This window comes from Protobothrops mucrosquamatus, unplaced genomic scaffold, assembly GCF_001527695.2.
Source record: "Protobothrops mucrosquamatus isolate PMUCROS unplaced genomic scaffold, P.Mucros_1.0 scaffold663, whole genome shotgun sequence".
Taxonomy (NCBI): domain Eukaryota; kingdom Metazoa; phylum Chordata; class Lepidosauria; order Squamata; family Viperidae; genus Protobothrops; species Protobothrops mucrosquamatus.
Window position 1 is genome coordinate 258908 of NW_015386951.1, and position 19210 is coordinate 278117.

The following is a 19210-nucleotide window of genomic DNA, read 5'->3' on the forward strand; positions in this document are numbered from 1 at the left end:
TATGATGAATGTTGTCCAATATGCAATTTGCCAATTGAAGAATCTTCCAATGCAACAGTGATTTGGCCAGGGAAGGGGAAAGGGGAAGGAGCATTATTTGTTTAAAAGTATTTATAGATTGTCCCAAACTGGTTGATTCTAGCCAGTAGTATTGTAGGCATACACCCGGATGTTGTAATGTCTATCAGCTCAAGAGCTATACTGTATGTACCTCACATTGTAAACATGGGTTCAGGACACCTTTTTTTCTTTGATTTCTCCTCCCCCAACCCCAACCCCAACTGTGAAGCATGCACCTGCCACATGTGCTTTTTTTCTCCATCAGTTGAGGATGGAAGACCAATAAAGTGGGCTGTGCTGGTTCACAGAGATATTTCTCTTACTTGTTCATAATAGTATTGCTTTACAAGCCTACTGGATAGATACAAGCCTACTGGATAGATGTGTGTGTTTGTGTATGCATGTGTGTGGTGTGTAACTACAGAAATAAAGAGGTTCTGGTTCTGGAATTCTGCTTAAGTGTGATGACCTAAAGTAGACTATAGATAGTCCTTTGGATACAGCAGCAATTGCAAATGGGATCGGGATAGTTGTTGCTAAGCAAAACACTCGTACACATGACTGCTCAGCGGTAGGTGTGGAGGTGTCTGACTGGATTGCCAGGAGTTTCATATTGCATAGTGGGAATTGTCAGGAGAAAAAGCAGCAGAAGAGACTTATGGGAACGACTTGTGATCTTCTGTCAGCCTTCCCAGCTAAACGTGAGAGGAAACATGGCAGATGGGCTAAAACTACTTTATTGCAAGGCTACATTTACATAATCTTGCAGGTCTGAAAGTACAAACTTCCCTCTAATTGTGACTGTTTGCTCCTTTAGGGCAGGTCCTTCTTTAATATCTTTCTCTGACTCTTAATGATTGTGGATCCCACCTCTCTTGTCTGATTGTTTCCTAAGCAGCATCTCATCTCTCTTTTCCCCAAGGTCACCCATGCATTCCTTCCCTGCTGCTTCCCCATTGACTTTGCTTGTGGGAAACCTGCAGGGAAGGTTGCAAAGAGCGATCATGTGACGATGGCTCGCTGCAAGGTTGTGATCATGCGACCAGGGGATGCTGCGATAGCTGCAACTTTGCAGACCGATCATAAGTCTGCCTTATTCAGCACCATTACAATTTTGCATGGTTGCTGAATAAGTGGTTTGTAACTTGAGACCTGCTATGAGAAGTCTAATAGGGGCTGATAAGCTGTGGGTGGTGTCACAATTTTGGGAAAAGGCTCACAGTAGACCACAAGAGATGGAAATACAAACAAGCACAGCTATCCACTAGTCAGCTGGTCTATTTTATATTGATGATGATCTCAGCAAACGTAGTTAGAGCGGTTGCCATCAATGGGCCTAAAAGAAGAATGAGCCTGCAAAGTTTCACTGTGCAAGAGCTTTTTTCTAAAAAATAAAGAATACATTTTTAATGCCTTCAAATCAGTCTTGTGGAGACCACTGATGTTCCTGTATCAAACGGCATCGAATCCCCCCCCCCCCCCATAGATAAGAAAGAGTGACTGATCCAACATCACCCAGCTGGCTACAACTCATGTTGGCTAGAACTCTCTCTGTTTCTAGCCCAGTGTCTTTAACCATTACACTAAACCTGCTCTGTATGGTAGTAAATAAATATCTCAAATATTTTTATTAAAATAAATATCTGCTGGATATAGATATCTATTTCATGTCTATCAGAAAAATTTACACAATACATATCATACATGTATGTGTGTACTCACAGACACATATGCATATATACACATACACAGCTACAGTCACATAAATATACATTACACAGAAGAGCATGCACACATGTACTGTATTCACTGAATTATTTTTAAATATCCAATCACAGAACTCAACTATGTTAAATATAGAATAGATACTACAGGAAAACACATTAGATCTCTGGAGTAATCCAGTTTTGGTAAATATAACATGCCTTATTCAATTATATGCACAACTATTATGCATGCAGACACCTTTCTCTATTTTTAGAGTAACAATAAGCAATTATGACACACAGATATCCTAAATCAAGGAATCTCCAAACACAGAAAATTCACTTATACAGAAAAACACAATCAAGAAAATATGTAGTAACAAGAAAGCCACAAGATGGCTCTCAATGCGTATTTCTCCCACTCTCTTTTTCTCAAACATACACAATGAGGCTATCTTATATATAGATTTTATGGAGCTATCTTTAATTGTATTCTGAAGTTATATTATAGAGAAGTGACTTACAGTTGAGTTAAAATAATGCTATTTAGCGTTTACACTTAACAAATTTCAATCATCTCAAATCTTATACCATTATTTCTAAATATAAGGATGGAGTATTTGTATTGTTTCTTTTCATTTTTATTGAAAAGTATTTACATTGAATTTCAAAAATCTTAGCATGCGTCTGATGATGTACTTTATGTACTTTTCTAATTTTTAGGGTAGTTATTACTTTTCTTTTTTGGAATTAATCAACTAATAAAATGTCTAACCAGCACTTCAGCCTTTTTTTTAATTTCAGGTATGGAGGGTTTTATTAGCTAAATATTCCAGAACCAGATGTCTAAGATTGGTACCACGAGATCTACATTTCCAATACAATTCCAGCACAATAACAAGAGAAATATTAAAAAGCCCTCTTCATTTTACTATTTCCACATAAGATTCATTTCAAGTCCATGAATAGTATTTATTAAGAATTACCTTTATGATGGTCTAAAAAAAGAAGTCAAAAATACAAAATACAAAAGAAAACAAAGCATTTCTACTGCATCGACATGTCCATGAGAATTTGGGTACATTGTTCTGATTTGCTTTTATTGTCTGCAAATGAAATAGCATCTATTGCCCTTTTATTGCCCTTATTTGGAGACACTACAGACTAACAAAAGTAGACTGGAAGTTCCAAAACAAACTATTCAGAGAAATTAGACAATTTCTATTTTATCAATTTAAGAATTTCAGGATCACAATTCTAGTTGCATGGGGACAGTGATATCTTAAAACAGCATTTTTCAGAACTTAAATGTTTTTCAGAAGTTCCCAGTATTTTCTGGGTGCATCATGAAACTCCCCCCACCCTTTCGTTTCCTAAGCCAATAGTACATTATGTCTGACGGTAGGTGTTTTTTTTTTTAATATCTCCCTCCACTGCATCATTTAGTTCAATTCAAATACATACTGTCAATTTATACTTGCATTAACATTAAAGATGAACAATTAAACAAGCCAAATTATTATAATTTTGTACTACATTTCAGAATATAACCTGTCCTATAAATTTTGACATAAAATTTCTCAAAGCAGTTACTCTTAGCAATTTATTTTCAACTGAAGCTTTCAAGTACTAAGGAGAATGCCAATCAAAATCACAAAGACATTTTTAAAGTGTTCACAGAGGAAGAACACCCTTCTGAAGATCTGGGAATATTCCTTCCCTAAGGTATGTGTATGTATGTATGTATGTATGTATGTATGTATGTATGTATGTATATCTCACACAAACACACACATACAGTATGTGTGTGTATGTATGCAGTGCTTTTTTTCTAAAAAAAAAAAAAAGGTGCCGGAACTCACACATGTCATACAACCCGCTTTGCCTACCCTACAAGGTTCCATCCAAAAAAGGTGCCAGAACTCTGTTCTGGGCATTCTATGACAAAAAAAGCCCTGCATGTATGTATGTATATGTATGTGTGTATGTATGTATGTGTCTCCCTTTAACTCTTTGTTAGCAATCCCAAAAACATTAGCACACATATATACATACATATACACACACATATACACACACACACTTATACGCATACATACATATACATACACACAAACATATATATATTTAGTTGTTTGCTTCTTAATAAATTCAATTTTATATAATCACACAGGATTGCAGAGGAATAGCAACAAGTTCACAAATAGCCAATGCATAAACTCTTTCTATTATTTGGATATATGGAAGGCAAACTAGTTGTCTGGCCTGGGATGCTGTATTAAACCGCAATATCACAAGAGGACTGCCATATGCAGGTAGTCCTTGGGTTAACGATGGTAACTGGGGCTGGGAACTCCATTGCTAAGCACTGGGGTGTGATGTTACATGACTATGCTGATCTACGATGATGGTTCTGGTTGCCATTGTTAGGTGAATTCTGTGCAGCTTTTAGGTGTGACATCATGAGATCACCATCTGCCACTTCTTCAGCTTCCCCATTGACTTTGCTTGTTGGAAGTCAGCAGTAAAGGTTGCAAATGGAGACAATATGACATGGGACACTGCAAAATCATAATTGCAAGCCATCTGTCAAGTGCACAAATCATGATCAAGTGACTGTGGGGACACTATGCTGGCCACAACTATGAGAAGCAGTCTCATCTCATACAGGAGGGCCTGTAAGAGCCATGGTGGTAGAATAGTTAGAATGCAGTATTGCAGGCTAACTCTGCTCACTACTAGGAATTTGATCCTGACTTGCTCAAGATTGACTTAGCCTTTCATCTTTCCAAGGTCGGTAAAATGAGGACCCGGATTGTTGGGGGCAATAGGCTGACTCTGTAAACTGCTTAGAGAGGGCTGTAAGGCACTGTGAAGTTAAGTGCTATTGCTATTGCTATCTCTCCTCTCCACCCAATGTTGACTGGATCTGGCCTCAGAGAATGTAAGAGAACTACCAGCTGCTTCCAAAGGATATCATAGTTGATGTTATCAAAAGCACTGAGAGATCAGGGAACATGAGAATGGATGCACCTTATCCATCCTAGCTCTGCTGCAGGACATCAACAAGCATGACCAAGGCTGTCTCAGTACTAAATCCTAGCCTGAAACCTAAATGAAACAGGTTGAAACTTGTCGATAGTTGTAGAAATGTACCTCAATATATATGGGGTAAGAACAACTAGTTCTTAGTGTAATACATACATTAAACGTTTCCTTTTCATACATTCATTACACTGTTTTGTAAAAAGCAAAATTTAGTTGCTGTGAACATTTATAGCAAACGTATACAAAAGGTTACTAAAAGCAGCAAGCTGCTGAATGATTAAACAAGATTATATCTGAATCAAATCTTTGATATATATTTTGTTATTATCCTTTACATAAGTGAGCCAAATTTTGATAGGAATTATAAATTATTCTTTTCTGAAAACTTCAGTGGATGAAAGCATTGCTTTTGTTCATATGTCTCACTGGGCAGTGAAATATCTCCATTAATTATCTTTAATGAGAGAGCAACTAAACGACTTGAGGAACGAGCCATCACTTACAAGAAATATTAATCTTTTAGTAAGATGCAGACATTACTGAACAAATTTATCTTACTTAGAAAAGCATGTCATGAAGTACCAATAAAAAGAAAAATCAGAATGTACTCAAATTTCTTCGTGAAATTTCATCAGTTGACATAACATAATAATATAAATTAGCTATGAGTGACCTTTGGTTTGCATTGTAGGTGGAAAGAAATAAGAAAATAAAGAATAAGGATTGGGTAATTGAATAAGGCAGACATTTTATTAGCTTTCTTTTAGTTGGTTTAGGTAATGAGAACAGGAACTTAAGCCTTAGTTTGGTTAGCTTAAAGTAACTATAAAATTCCTGCAACTGCTGGCAAGCTTATGAAGAAAAATTGTAGCAAACAACTTTGATAAAGTTAGAACCCTATATCCTTATTCCTTTTAAGGGATGTATTTCAGCTCCATTCCACTTTGGATGCTAATTTAAAATTCTCAAGCTCATAAAATTTCTCCATTGTTGTCTTTCTCTGAAAAGAAGACTATATTTCCCTCCAAATAAATTTATATTAAAATGGGAAGAGTTACCCTTATTTTACTGAAAATACTGCAATGGGGTAGATTTATTTTTCTGTTTAATTTTGGGGAGTAGGAAAGTATGTAGGTGAGAATGCACACATTAATTCTGAGTGGCAATATTAAGTCGCTGTGCTTCTTGAACAAATAATTAAGAATAGCAGCAAAAACAATTGTCTTATTTTCAGGGAATATTTCTCTTTTCCTGCTTCTGTTCTTATCCACTGTTGGATGAAGGTTTCTTCACTGATGGTTATGAATCATAATCTGCCACACTGGTATAGTGTGGGTTCATAGACAGGTATTTTATGACTCCCCATCTAGGGGACAGTGTCACCCAGAGAGCTTCCGTGTCTAAGGCAGACTAGAACATGGCCCACTAACTCCTATTCCAGCATGTTAAATTACTATACCACATTTATTCTTATAAATTCTTACAATATCTGATGAGAATTTGTACATAAATGGATCTTGTTTTAATAAAGCAAAACTGTCACTTACTTGTTTTTCTGATTGTCCATAATCAGGACCCTGAGTTGGTAAAAAATAGCAAATATGACCATTGTTTTTAGCTTTTTCACGAAGACCCATAGCAGTTCGGACTGTGGCATTTCGAGCATGAACGAATACCATCACCTTGACACAAAAAAGATATAATGTATGTCAGTTTTGTATTTATTTTTCTGTAACAAAAAGTTTGTGGGCATCTTTAAGCTAATTCTTCTAATGTAAAGAAAGTTAACAATGGTGTTTCTGATACATACCTACATGAATATGAATAAATAGCAATGTAAATATGTTTATACAAGCTTTTAGAAATTATAATATACAATTGGCTTTTAGAGAGAAATAGAGTTATAATGTTAAGAAAGTGTATCATATGAATAAAAGATGTGTAGATTAGAATACTTTTAAGAATTTATATAATGGAGTGTTAAAATTATCCCTGACACTCCTAAAATGTAAAGCATAATCATGTGCACATAAAACTGAGATGAAATCTCAAGTAAAAATAGATAACAAAGTATTCAGCCTGAACACTGGTATGCATACTGAGGTCTCATTAAAGTTAAATGGTTTTTAAAAGTATAAAGACTACAATACTAAAAATGCTCCATACTAATACTTTTGGGGCTGGTGAAATGTCACTTTTGATCCTTGACATTTCCATAGACAGAGCTGGAATGCAATTTAGGGGTCCTCCAGGACTTGCGGATCTTTCTCAAAGAGCAGGTCCATGCCTATTGGACTTTTACACGGATTCATCATCCACATCCACATTCTGGACAAGGTGGCCTTGCTCACTTTACTCATGCCTTAGTCACTTTTTGGTTGGACTGTGCTGATTATCCCATTTTTAGCCTTATGTAGCATGGAAATGGGTTGTTTGTGGGACTGCCTCTCCGTGAGAGTACTTGCCTGTCCTATCAAGTTGGAGTGAAGGAGCATGTTCCAGGTTCTTACCGTGAAATATTGCCACCCAGTGAGACCTAGGAAGTGTATTTTTTCTAACTTTGCCCTTACCCTGTGGCAACCTTCCCACTGGCAACTTTTCGTTTTCCAGAAAGCCACAAAGACCTGGTTTTTCTCCCAGGTGCTAAGGTAGAGTGATGAGAGCCTGTGGATGTTGACTGAGTCATCCTAGGAGGCCCATTGAAGCACTATGTTTAGTCTTTTATTTTTATCGTTTTATTGCTTTGTGGTTTTAATTTTTGCTATGAACCCAAAGCTGTGCTCTAAGATGGGTGCCCATACAATTTTTTTCAATAAATAAATAATTCTCATTAGGAAGTACGTTTAGAAGAAGGGGACCTTCACTAGAATAAAATCATCTACTTTCCAATCACAACCCCAAGAGCCAGTAGTTGGCACCATATCTTGTAGCAATGGATTCTTAAATCAATAAGCAATACACGAGAAACAGCTTTTGTCTGACTTCAACCTGCTACCAATAAATTTCAAGGAATCACCCACTGTTCTAACAATTGGAAAAAAAGGAGAAAATGTATACCTATCCACTTTTTTTTCAGTAGACATATTTTTTTGCCAGCCTATAAAAGGAGAAGAATTGTTTCTTTTTTGAAAATCAAAGCTGTATGTAGAGAGTGTTAAAATTTGGGAATTCCATTATCTCATACCCAGATGGGGGTATGTGAATAGCATCAGTTCCTGCATTGGCAAGGAATTCAGCGTATAAAAGGCAAGCCTCATTTATCATTACTTCCAAAACACAATATAAGGAAGAAAAAAATAGAGCATGCATTGGTCCAAGACCAACACAATTCCCCCCCCCCCCAAAGGCATCCCTTTTATTCAGCCTATAAAATGAGCTCAAAAAACAAAACACCCACAGATAGAAGAGGGTTAACACAGGCTGTCCTAACTATGTCAAGAGATATTTTTTTTATTTCAGTGGCTAACCTCTATGCATTACATTATGCAAATAAGTTGGAAAAAGTAATTTGGAATAGAGAAAAGTGGTTCCACAGCTACAAGCTGTGTAATTAGATCTGTACTCTGAAGTTCAAAGCTAGCTCTGGTGTCTCAAGAGCCGAGAACTCGTGTAGCTTTTTTTCAGGAAAACTAAACTTTTAAATGACAAAATATGCAAGCAAAGCACAAAGGAAATGTCTCCAGGTTAGCACTACAGAATATTGGGTGGGTGGAGAAAATTTTGTTTTTTAACTAGTCATTGGTGTATAGAAATAATACCATAATGATACTTTTTATAAGAAGAAGCCATCTTAAACTAAAACATTTCAAAAATCTCTTTACAAATATACGACAGAAATTCAGTTTTGAGTGCTATGGTGTACAACTTATCTCTAAATTATTTTACACTGCATGAGAACAAAGACTCCTACTACTTAAAACATCAATCACATAACTTCCACTAAAATTCTCTTCTGAATGTGATCTCTTTGATTGATGGGAGGTAGAAGTGTGCAAAACATTTCAAATTCGAAAGATTTTATTTTGAATTTGAAACTCCCAGCTCAAAATGTGCATCTTAAAACCAAAGCAGAAATGTTTCAAGTTTGAAATGCTTCCAGGATGGTGAATATAAATATTAACTTTGGAACATAAAATAGGGCAGTTTGAATATCTGTAGGAACAAGCTATCTTCACAAGTACCCCAAGAGGCTTGAAAATTCAGTCAAAATCTTTGTAACTGTATGACATGGAACATTTCTGCTGTATTGTTATAGTGATACTCCAGCTTTATATTAACAGTACAGCTGTCGTCCCACTGAAAGTTTTCTCCTATCTATCAGCTTTATCATATATTAATAAACAGATAAGGTCATGGATATTTGGCATATCAGTATCTTAAGCATACAGGAATTCTACACTATTGTTGATATAGAGGTTAAAAAACCTTGGAGTAGAATAGAACCCTGTGTAATAAATTTATGGGCAGGTATACTCTGAGTTAAAGAATCATTTATGCCTCTACATGTTTTGAAGTGAGTGACTGAGTAGAGCATAGAAGTAAAATTGTGAGCGCAACATTTAAAGTGGCCAATTTCTTCCATAAATGTTTCTCTTTATGGAATCAAACATTGCACAGAGATCTATGAAGATGGGAAACAGTTGTCTTTAATTACTTGTTTTGTTGATTGCTGGTATAAAATAAACAAAGTAAAAGTGTTATTTTACATGTGGAAACAAAAAAGAAGCATCAGAGAAATATTTATGCTACAATATACTTGATCTTTTATTTAATTGAATAGATGACTTATAACTAAGGATTGTTTTTGCAAACGTGCACAGAGAGGTTAGGCTATATATGACTTCTGTGGCATTTTCCTGAAAAGCTAATTTCAGAGTCAGAGGTGGTACTATGGAGTTCCCATTAATGGTTAATGCTTTTATTCAAATTTTGGAAATCCTCTCCCCACACCGTAGCTTTTTCTATTTAGTAGGGCATCCATATATAAGGATAATTATTTTGGAGGATTGGCATAGCAGAAGTATAAAAAAACCACTTTCTTTCAATCCCTTTCCACGTCTGTTTTCCCGGCTATAACCTTATGCCAGACACTTGAGACCCTGATAGCTTAGTGCTTCTAATATAAATGAACATATATTTTACTTTTGTGATGGAATCTGAAATGCAGAGAGAATTGAGCATGTGTGCAGACATACTCCACACTTCCATGAATATAGATGAGAAAATACCACTGAAAAATCTGAAATTGAGCTCATAGGTCATATTTTTAATAAGTAGCCCCAGAATTAAAAAGGATTAATATTTATATTTTTTGACCCATGTATGCAACTTGTTAGTGGAATAATAATCTAAGAACATTTATTTCAAAACTTGACATCAGCTTTGAACCCTTTTCCATTACAACATTATTCATGCTCGTTGTAAATGATGAACATCTTTTTAACTGTGAACTTCCTTCAACCTCTCTGAATTCCAAAATCTTCCCTTAGAATCTTGGTACCTCGCCACCCAAAGTACACTCTTTACAAGTTACAGCCCCATTTCCTTTCAGTCCCATAAAATAGTTAGCTGGTAAGCAAGAAATCTTTATTCATTGTGCTGTGTAAATTTTACTCCTTGCTGTCTGGATTTACAGACCTGCTCTTCAACATTTGCTAAGGCATATAAATTGCAGCAAGCCCTGTGTCAGCTGATTTATCCAGGTGTCTTTTCTCTGGCTGATCCACTTGCCAACTTGGGAGAACAGCATACAAATGCCTACTGATTTGGACACTTACCTGCTACAAAGCTTCATTATAATTTTCTACACAAAATATAGGGTATTTAGAAAAATCTACAGGCACAGCATTACTAGCTCATATTGTCAGTGGTGATTTAGATAAAACAGCTGCTGGGAACTCATCTTTAATTTGGATATTATTCAGAAATTACCTGAGGATGAATGACATGTTACAAACATAACAAAAACGCCACAATCTCCTGATTTTAATTTGACATAAGTTACAAATTTGAATTTTAGCATACTAACAGAATTATTAAGTAGAATGAAAAATATTTCACCTTACTTTCCAAGAAAGGCTCTTTCACATGTCTTACAAACATGCATATTAAAATATAATAAATGCATTAAATAGAAGTACTTATTAGAACAAAGATAAATCAAGACTCACAATAAAATTAAAATGTTCCATTGCTATGATTTATGGACTTAAGATATTACATCTTTGATTAAAAAAATCAAAGCAATTATGTCTAACCATCAGTAATAACACCTATGTTTAACCTAAGTATTTGCAAATGTACTCCAAAAGCAAGACACTCTGTTGATCGTTACATCAATATTCACAGCCACATGCGAATCCAGTCTAGGTTGAGTTTCCCAATTAATGGATTAATCAATGTAATATGTATTTTTGAATAATGTTGCTGAATATTTATTTTCATTTTTTCTCATACTGGCATTGTCTATTGTGTTTCCCTTTTCATTCTATATTAGATTCAATAAAATGTGAACTAACCATAGTTTTCTTCCCATTCTGACACCACTGTCATTTCAGTTGCTATGTATGTCCTTGTTTTATTGTACCAAAGCAAGTATTTATCACCCATATAATAAAGTTCTCTCCAAAAACTGTATTTTCAAATTTTTTTAAACAGAAATCTTTAGTTTAAATTGTCAAAAGCTTTCTAAGCATCAAGAAATATTAAGGTAGTTTGTTTTTCATTGTTAGTCAAAGTGCTCTAATACATTAAGAACATTTCTAATATTATTTATTTTTTTAAAATGCCGTTATTATTTCTATAAGTAACTCAGAGTGGCGAACATACTACTTCCTTCTATTTTTCCATAGCAACAACTCTATGAGGTCAGTTGGACTGAGCAAAAGTACATTAACCACTACAACAAATTGGTTCTCTTATCTCTTAATTGACTCTTAGGCAAAAAACCACATTGGTCTTCATGGGTAAAATGTTGTAAAACATTTTTCCATCTTTCAGCTAAAATCATCGTGAATATCTTATAAATATTATTGAGTAATGATATTGGCCTTTATTTTTATTTTTTGGCAAAGTCAAAAATTATTCTTCTTTAATAATCAGTGCTATATATGCTCCAATTTAACTATCCAGTATCTTATTATCTAAAATGGAGTTCACGATATTTTGCAAAGGTAATAAAAGTTCACCTTCAAAAGAACTTGAAAAGAAGAAGATAATCTGTAAGGGACTCTACCTTTATTTATCTCCTTATAGCAATCCAAATTTCCTTTTTTATTATTGGTCCACTCATCATTCATCTTTGGGCATCTGTTAAGTTTGGTAGACTTTGTTTCTTTAAAAATTCTTCCCTTGTTGAAATTTCTTTTGTTTGTGCAATATATGCTACTGATGAAATATTCTTGAATATTTACATTATTGGTCACCATGGTTTTCTTGTTTTGTAAAACTTTCCAATCCATTTCCCTGGCTTATTTGCTGACTCAAAATTTATTTAAGAAAATTCAATTTTATTTCCATCTCTCTCACCATTAACATAGAACATTGATACTGTAAGAGTTTAAAATGAGGTATTTCTTCTCCCTGGAGATCTCATTAGTTCATCCTCCTTTACTTTTATATCACTTAGAATCCTTTCTATTTTTTGTCTATTTTTTGTTCAAACTTATTGTTCTGCTGAATAAATTGTCCTCACATGAATGCTTTGCTGGCATTCCATACTATTTTAATACCACTATTCTTACTGAAGTTCTTCTCAAAAATTCTTTTTACATTCTTCCACTATTAATTCACCTTTAGTAATATTTCATTTAGTCTTCATTTAGAAGTTCTAGCTTTCTTCTTGTATATTAAAGTCACTGGATTATGGCCAGAAAAATTCTTTGGCAATATTTCAGCTTTATTAATACAAGTATCCAAACTTTTTGAAAGCCAAAACATGTCTATTCCAAATTAAAATCAATGTCTTTGTGAAAAATATATTCTTTAGCATCACCATTTGTATGTTTCCATATATCAATCAATTCAAGATTATCCATTATTTCAAATAATATTTTTGGTAGTTTGCCTTGCATCATTTAGATCTGTTTTGTTGATGTTCTATAGTTGGACCAAATTAATCTCCTATTAGGCGCCAACTTTCATATAGTATCTCCATTCATTTTTCCATTGAAAAATTCATATTTATTTTTGTTTGGAGTTTAAACCCTTGCTCCTTATTAAATTAATCTACACTCCCACAAATCTGCCTTCATCATCAGATAATATTTTTGTTGCAATTGTGGATTCGTATACAAAATAACTTCATAAAAATCCTCTCCTAAGTTTTCATATATTTTTTTATCTTTCTTTTTATATGTGTTTCTTGTAAATAAATTACATAAACAATAAAATCTTTCTTTTCTGTGGGAGGGTATTTGCCCCATTTATATTCCTACTTTAGGCATTTGAACTTCATGTTTAAAATGCCTAACCTATCAATTTAAAATTTTTGAAATGTCTAATACCTCTGGTGCCTAATGAAATAGTTAAGGTGACCAACCGTCCTCCTTTAGGGAGGACAGTCCTCCTTTTGTAAGGTCTGTCCTCCCTCGAAAAGTGTCCTCCTACATGTCCTCCTTTTTGATATTTGAAGACTAATCTGCAGGACTTTTTTTTCTCATAGAACACTCAGAACGGCGTTCCGACATCTTTTTTTGATGGTTTTTTTTTCAACTTTTGCATGAGCTGTGCTACTCCCCCTATTGGCTTTTGAAAGCCAATAGGAATTGCTGCTGAGCCCGCCAAAACACCCGGACGGCAAACTTTGCACATGTAAGTTGTCTGCAGCGAAGGCGAATTGGCAGGAACTTTGCACCCCTCCCTACTACCCAACTACACCATCTCCTAGTTAGTTCTGAAGATATCTGGAGGAGACTGGAGCAGTAAGTTTCTCTTGATCTTCGGCTCTGCTAGGGCAATAATGGATGCGGGCGCAAGAAGCAGGGGTAATGCGGGTGGGGATGTGAGGGGCGGCAGCGACTGGCTGCCCCCCGTGTTGTGGGAGCCGTGGGGGCCCTCTCTACACGGGGCTGCGCAGGGTGGGCGGTGGTGCTGGCGGGGCAGCTGCAGGCAGGGTGTATTGACAGCGGGCTGCCCCCCGGGGCCGTAGCCGGAGTGGCTGGTGCTTTGGGAGCCGCGGGGCCCACTCTACACGGCGGGGCAGCGGTGCTGGTGGGGCGGCTGCGGGCGGGGGCGCGGCAGGCGGTTGACCTTCCATGGGCCGGGCCAGCTTTTATGATATTTTTTTCTTCAATTTATTTGTGTCCTCCTTTTCATTGTAAAACAGTTGGTCACCTTAAAATAGTATCATACCCAGTTTCCTTTGATATTAACGGTGTAGTTCCTTCCATTTGTATGTGCTCTAGTTCAATCTTCTGTGTTTCAAAAAAAATTCTTGTGTTTTGAATTGAATTAAGACAAAATAATCTTCTGCTTAAAAGTCAAAATCTCTCCTTCCAATTTAGCCCACCTAAATGGTATCTTCTTCTGCTTTGTCAGTCAGCAGGGTATATCTTTCTCTTATAGTAATGGTTATTTCTTTCAGTAGGATTACATTTGAATTACTTATCTTTAACTTTGAATTCAAGAGTTGTAGAATCTGGTCTCTTGTCCTCTACCCCCAAAAAAAATAATGTATAAATATGTCTCTTGAGACATTTCTTGATTTGGTGTATCTTGTATTAATTCTGTGGATGTTAATCCATTTCTGCTTCCATCTCTTCTTTGCCCCATTCCAAAAAATTATAAAAGTCTGAACTATCCTGTCCCTTACAGTTCTTCTTGGAGTGCCCTTAATTTCAAGCAAAATTACTTCCCTCTCAATCCTAATGGTGCCAAATCTAAATCTTTTTCTATTTCTTGGCTTATTGCTTCAGTAATTTTCCAAATTTTTATTTTTTAATCTAATTTTCTAATTTTTAATCTGTATTGCTAATTCTTCACATTTCTTATTCACTCTTTCCTCCAAATTCATCACTTTTTTATTCATTATTTTTTCCAATTTTACCAATTTCACTGATGCTGTTACATATATTGTGACAATCTTTCCCATATCTTCAAATAACCTTTGTAAAATCTCAGATGTAATCCCAACTGGTTGATAAGTAAACAACCCTCTTCTTCCCTCTTTATTGCTTCTCTAGAAGTGGCCATTTCACTCTGTCTTAATTTGTGAAAGACAACTTTAGCTAATTTCCCCCTTTTTTCATATTTCTTATTATCCTTTATTGCTTTTTTAAAATAATGACAACTCCTTCACAGAAACAGAAATACCTACATTGTTTACATACATACATTTACTAGGTTTTGGGAGAAAGTACTGTATTATATACTGTATAGTACTGTATTATATAAATATAATTTATAAGACAAAAGCTACATTATTCAGATGATAATATTCTCTTGAATTATCTATCCAATACTTGGAATTTGACATCTGGACAACTTTGCTGCAAGTTAATTTTTTTTAAGTCTTGATCTTTTTCTATTAAATATGTCATGGGCTATGGATCACTGACCAGATGGTCTTAAGCTGCTGCTCTAAAGATTCCTTCAGTATTTAATTAGTTGTAACCCAAAGATATAATTAAATAAATGTAATCAAATCCAAAGGGGGATCTGAAGGAAGTGGTGTGAGATAGAGGGGCATACAGAGTGCTGATCCATAGACTGGTCAAGGGTCAGACAGGACTGAATGGCTGATAATGACAATGACAATCCAAAGTGACTTAAGAAATAAAATTTGGTCAGATCCAATGTCCTTTAAAAGGCTTCACTGAGGTGCAAGCCTGATTCTTTCCATGACTCCTGCCTGCCTTTACACTACAAGGTGTCCACAGAATCCTTTCAGTCCCTGTAGGCTTCCTCGTGAGAACTGGCCATCTGGAGCACATTTGGGCAATCTCTTAGCTTTCTCCTTTCTCGGGAAAAGTCCCACAAGACCAGGAAGCTCACCTGATTGCCGTTCCAACCTTAGTGTTCTCTCTGCTCTTTTGGAGATGTTTAGTCTGCCATTTTCACCCACTGGATGGCCAATCATATACTCTGATCAGATTTCTGATACTCATCAACACATATTGCAAAGTCCACCTACTGCTCTTAATTTGTTAGTCTTGACAATTCGGGATAAAATGGTTAAGACTTAAACTAAGTAATCCGTCGAGTGTCGTGGTCTTACCGTCACCCCACCCTATCCCTTTTGTTAGTTTGTTGTATAACACTAAAAAAACAGTATAATTTACGTACGTACAAAATAAAGAATCTTGGTTTTCTTTTTTTATTATCTTTTATACAAATGACTTTACCAAAAGTTTAGCCCCTTAAAGCAGCGGAAGATATGTGACCATGGAAATTATTTGCTTTAAAAATGATATTTTAGAATAACTGATACTACTTTTATTGTTAATTAGAAGAAGAATGGTAAAAGAAGAGGTCCAATTGTCTACATTTCCTTAAAGTAGCTGATCCCGTACTTTGAGACTTGCTGATCTGCACATACACTATAATTACTAATTAATTATGGAATGACTTCATTAGCCTAAGAGAAAACATAATAAAAGCATGCTAACATAGAGCATATAAGCATTATATCTATATTCCTTTTAAATGTACTTAAGAACCGAATCAAGTATAAAGCTATAATAAATCATGAAAGCTGATTAAAATTGAAACATGTATCAAAGGGTCAGTAACGAAATCTCTCATGTCATCTGTTATTTCTGTTAGAATTGAAAATGTTTATAGCTTTTTAATTTTCACTATTCATTCCTATACAATTTGAGAGGTTAGATTAGATAGAAGGCCATTAAATAAACTCCCTCCCAAAAAGTAAATTTTTTCAGTAAAACTTGTGGAATTATAAAACATTAGATAGCATTCATTACTGTCAGCACAAGTATACAGTATCTATAATCATATTTACTATCCAGTACTTTCACAGCATTGATTGATCCCATCAAATTGATCCCTAGCAAATTCTGTAATCTTGTTTAAGGATCAGTTCTAAAAAACATGCTTAACAGCTTCAGATAATTGCAGAGACTATTACAACTTAGATACAATTTTAAGATTTCTGCCCATGAAAAACTGACAGGAATAGGCAACTTTTTGTAAGCAATAGCTACCTTAAAATTGATATGACCATGCCAGGAATGCTGTCTCTTTTTAGAAGTTGGTTTTCCAAACCAAAAGTTATCCATGGTATTCCAACATGGTCTACTTTCATTTTGGCCAAAACACCATAAATCACTTTTTCTTTTTCTTGAATTAACTTCCAGAAAACAGCTGGACTACTTTTAGAATGATGTGTTCTAAACAATCAGTTTTTGGGAGTAGGTTTTGCACACATATTAAATATTTACTTGATGACTGTAAGAATAAACTTCAATGTCTTTTTTGTGTAAACCAGTGGACAATTTCTTTAAAGTAGGCAACATCAAATCTTTTGATCTTAAAATTAGGATAATGCAATATCAATTTTTTTTCCTCAGTGATTGTTCAGTAAGGACTGATTGCAAATATTGTACTATGGGAGACAGAATTAAAGGGACAGAACAGTAACTCACATGGTTCATGTTTGTACCATTTTTGCAATACTTTAGGGTGAAGATAAAAATAATTTATGATACAATACTGGAAATGTATTCTACACTCTATTTGTATTAATGAATTATTAATATACATTGTCCATCAACACTGAGTAGACAAGCAATGCTATTAAAATATTTTTCCAGTGCCTGGAGGCGATGAAGATCTGGATGGAGGGATAAAGGTTTAAACTCAAACTTGCCTCACACATGGTGGATGTGGGTTCTCAGATCGTTAAGAATTGGAGATTTGCCATCTTTTTTCTGCATGGAACATGATATGTTTGCCACCTTAAGTTATTTGTCAAGGTAATATAATAAAAATAAATAAATAAATATAACTGCAGTTCCAGAGGTAGAACTGGTGCACTTTGGTGGGATAGGGTGGGGGTGGGGGTGGGGGCTAGCTCCTGCATGAAGAACAGATCTAACTCTAGTCAGGAAGACCTTTGTCCAGATTGGTCTTGTGTATCAATTGCACCCTTTTCTGGATCATGATTTCATTTTCACAGTCACTATGCCTTAATTACATTGTGTTTGGACTATTGCTATGCATTCTATATGGGGCTGCCCTTGAAGACCCTTCTAAAGTTGCAACTAGTTCAGAAAATGGCTGCATGAGAATTTCTGAGTGTGCTCAGTAGGAATATGACATCTTAGTTGCCTAAAGCACTTTGTGTAATTTCTGGTTGCCAGTGTGATTTCAGGTGAAATTCAAGGTGCTGGTTGTAACATATAAAGATCTTCAAGCAGAGGGCATGGAATTTTCAGGGATTACCTTTCTCCCACTGTTATTGCTTGCCCTGTAAGAATCAACTGAGTAGGCTTGTTCTGATTCCATCCTTAAAGGAAAGACATCTGATGGGTCTCAGGAAGTGTGCCTTCTCTGTTGTGGAATCTGACCTCTGCAATGACACCTCTCCAGAAATTTGTCCTGCCTCAATCCTTGGAACTTTTAAGCAAGTGTCTTGAAGACCTGGTTCTTTCCTGTTTGGATATGTTATTATCATTCCTTTTTGAGTCTGTGCCCTTACTGTTTGGTCGACTTTGTCCTTTGTTGAGTGTCAGTAACACTCTAGATATCTCTTCTCCTGTTTCATCTCCCTCAGCTCCTCCATAAACTATGGGGAGTCATGGGATCCACAAGAGAGAGATCACATAGGTATAATCCAATCCAAGGTCTCTACTGCCCTCATATTCCAAGCAGCAACCAAAGCTTTGGATGGACCATGCAGCAGATGAACAGGGAAATCCTCATCTCCCTCTGCACCCCTTTGGGTCCATCGGTTGCTGTGGGATGACCAATTTAATAGGACCAACCTCCCTGCAGTGGATAGTGTAAGAACTTGTAAGAATTTTAACATTTCAATTAAAAGAGATTCTATAAGTATTTGAATGGACAGAATTCCAAGTTTTCTTAACAAAAAAATCTGTCCAAGAAATTCACACGGTAAAAGTAAACTAATTCTGTATTAAATAGATTATCCTTAACAACAATTAACATGGTAAAGCAAGAATGCTGTTAGTATACATACATTGACTAATTCAAAGAGAAACCTACAAATAAGACATCACTTTCATTTGAGCACATGGATAAAAATAAAAGGCTGAATTCCCAATTTTTAATTTCCCAGTTGCAAAGAAGAGCTCAAAGCCAAGAAGCCTAGAATAGGACAACTAAAACATTTTCTCCATCTGTTGTAATGTATGCTTTCACAGAATAGCACCACTTTCCTATTTTATTTATTCCGTAGTATCAGTAATGCATGGAGC

At 35.4% G+C, this 19210-nt stretch overlaps 1 protein-coding gene across 1 annotated transcript in view; it reads right to left on the bottom strand.

Annotated features, from left to right (window-relative positions):
- ASCC3 (activating signal cointegrator 1 complex subunit 3) overlaps positions 1-19210 on the bottom strand; it is a gene marked incomplete at its 5' end in the record, with an annotated part of 204773 nt that overhangs the window by 109960 nt on the left and 75603 nt on the right. The window contains one exon of the mRNA XM_015818005.1: positions 6362-6496. Within this exon, the coding sequence (XP_015673491.1) occupies positions 6362-6496 (135 nt within the window). The remainder of the gene's footprint in view (positions 1-6361; positions 6497-19210) is intronic.